Consider the following 472-nt stretch of genomic DNA (forward strand, 5'->3'; position numbering starts at 1 on the left):
CACATCCTTCTTTCCCTTTGGTGAACAACGTGTTATAAATCAAAGGGAGCAGACAACAAATGTGTGGTTAGTGCACGGAGCAATATATCTTACAGCAAGACGGACATAGTTGTATTTCAAACATTTCAAAAGCAATGATATGCACCTCGAAATCAATCCTCTGTAGGTTTGCTATGAGGGAAATGAGGAGGTTGGTGTTGTAGAGCTCCTGAGCCAGTTGAGCCACTGCCTCAGTCTGAGGCTCCTTGTCTCCAGTGCCACACAGCACCTCTTTCAACGACGCAAGATTTTTTGATACTTCCTCTGCAACCTACAGGAAAAACTGAGTTTTTCTGACTCCGTCACAGTCCACAGTTTGCTAAAACATTTGCATTGAGATGTTGACAAAAAAGGACCAACCTTTTCACATTTCTTGCTTTCAGATGATTCCAGCTTCTCCAAGTATGCCACATTCTCCTTCAGACTCTTCACA

At 43.0% G+C, this 472-nt stretch overlaps 1 protein-coding gene across 1 annotated transcript; it reads right to left on the reverse strand.

The window, feature by feature from the left end:
* Nucleotides 1-3: 3 nt before the first annotated feature.
* On the reverse strand, nucleotides 4-465 carry LOC107682150 (calcium-binding protein 39-like; the record flags this gene model as incomplete). The annotated part of the gene is made up of 3 exons (XM_016478494.1): nucleotides 4-15; nucleotides 146-310; nucleotides 400-465. Coding segments are annotated over 3 exons (243 nt in total), but the record flags the coding sequence as incomplete, so codon positions are not given.
* Nucleotides 466-472: the final 7 nt, after the last annotated feature.

The sequence above is a fragment of the Sinocyclocheilus anshuiensis genome, unplaced genomic scaffold, assembly GCF_001515605.1.
Source record: "Sinocyclocheilus anshuiensis isolate Anshui unplaced genomic scaffold, SAMN03320099.WGS_v1.1 C31714078, whole genome shotgun sequence".
NCBI lineage: Eukaryota > Metazoa > Chordata > Actinopteri > Cypriniformes > Cyprinidae > Sinocyclocheilus > Sinocyclocheilus anshuiensis.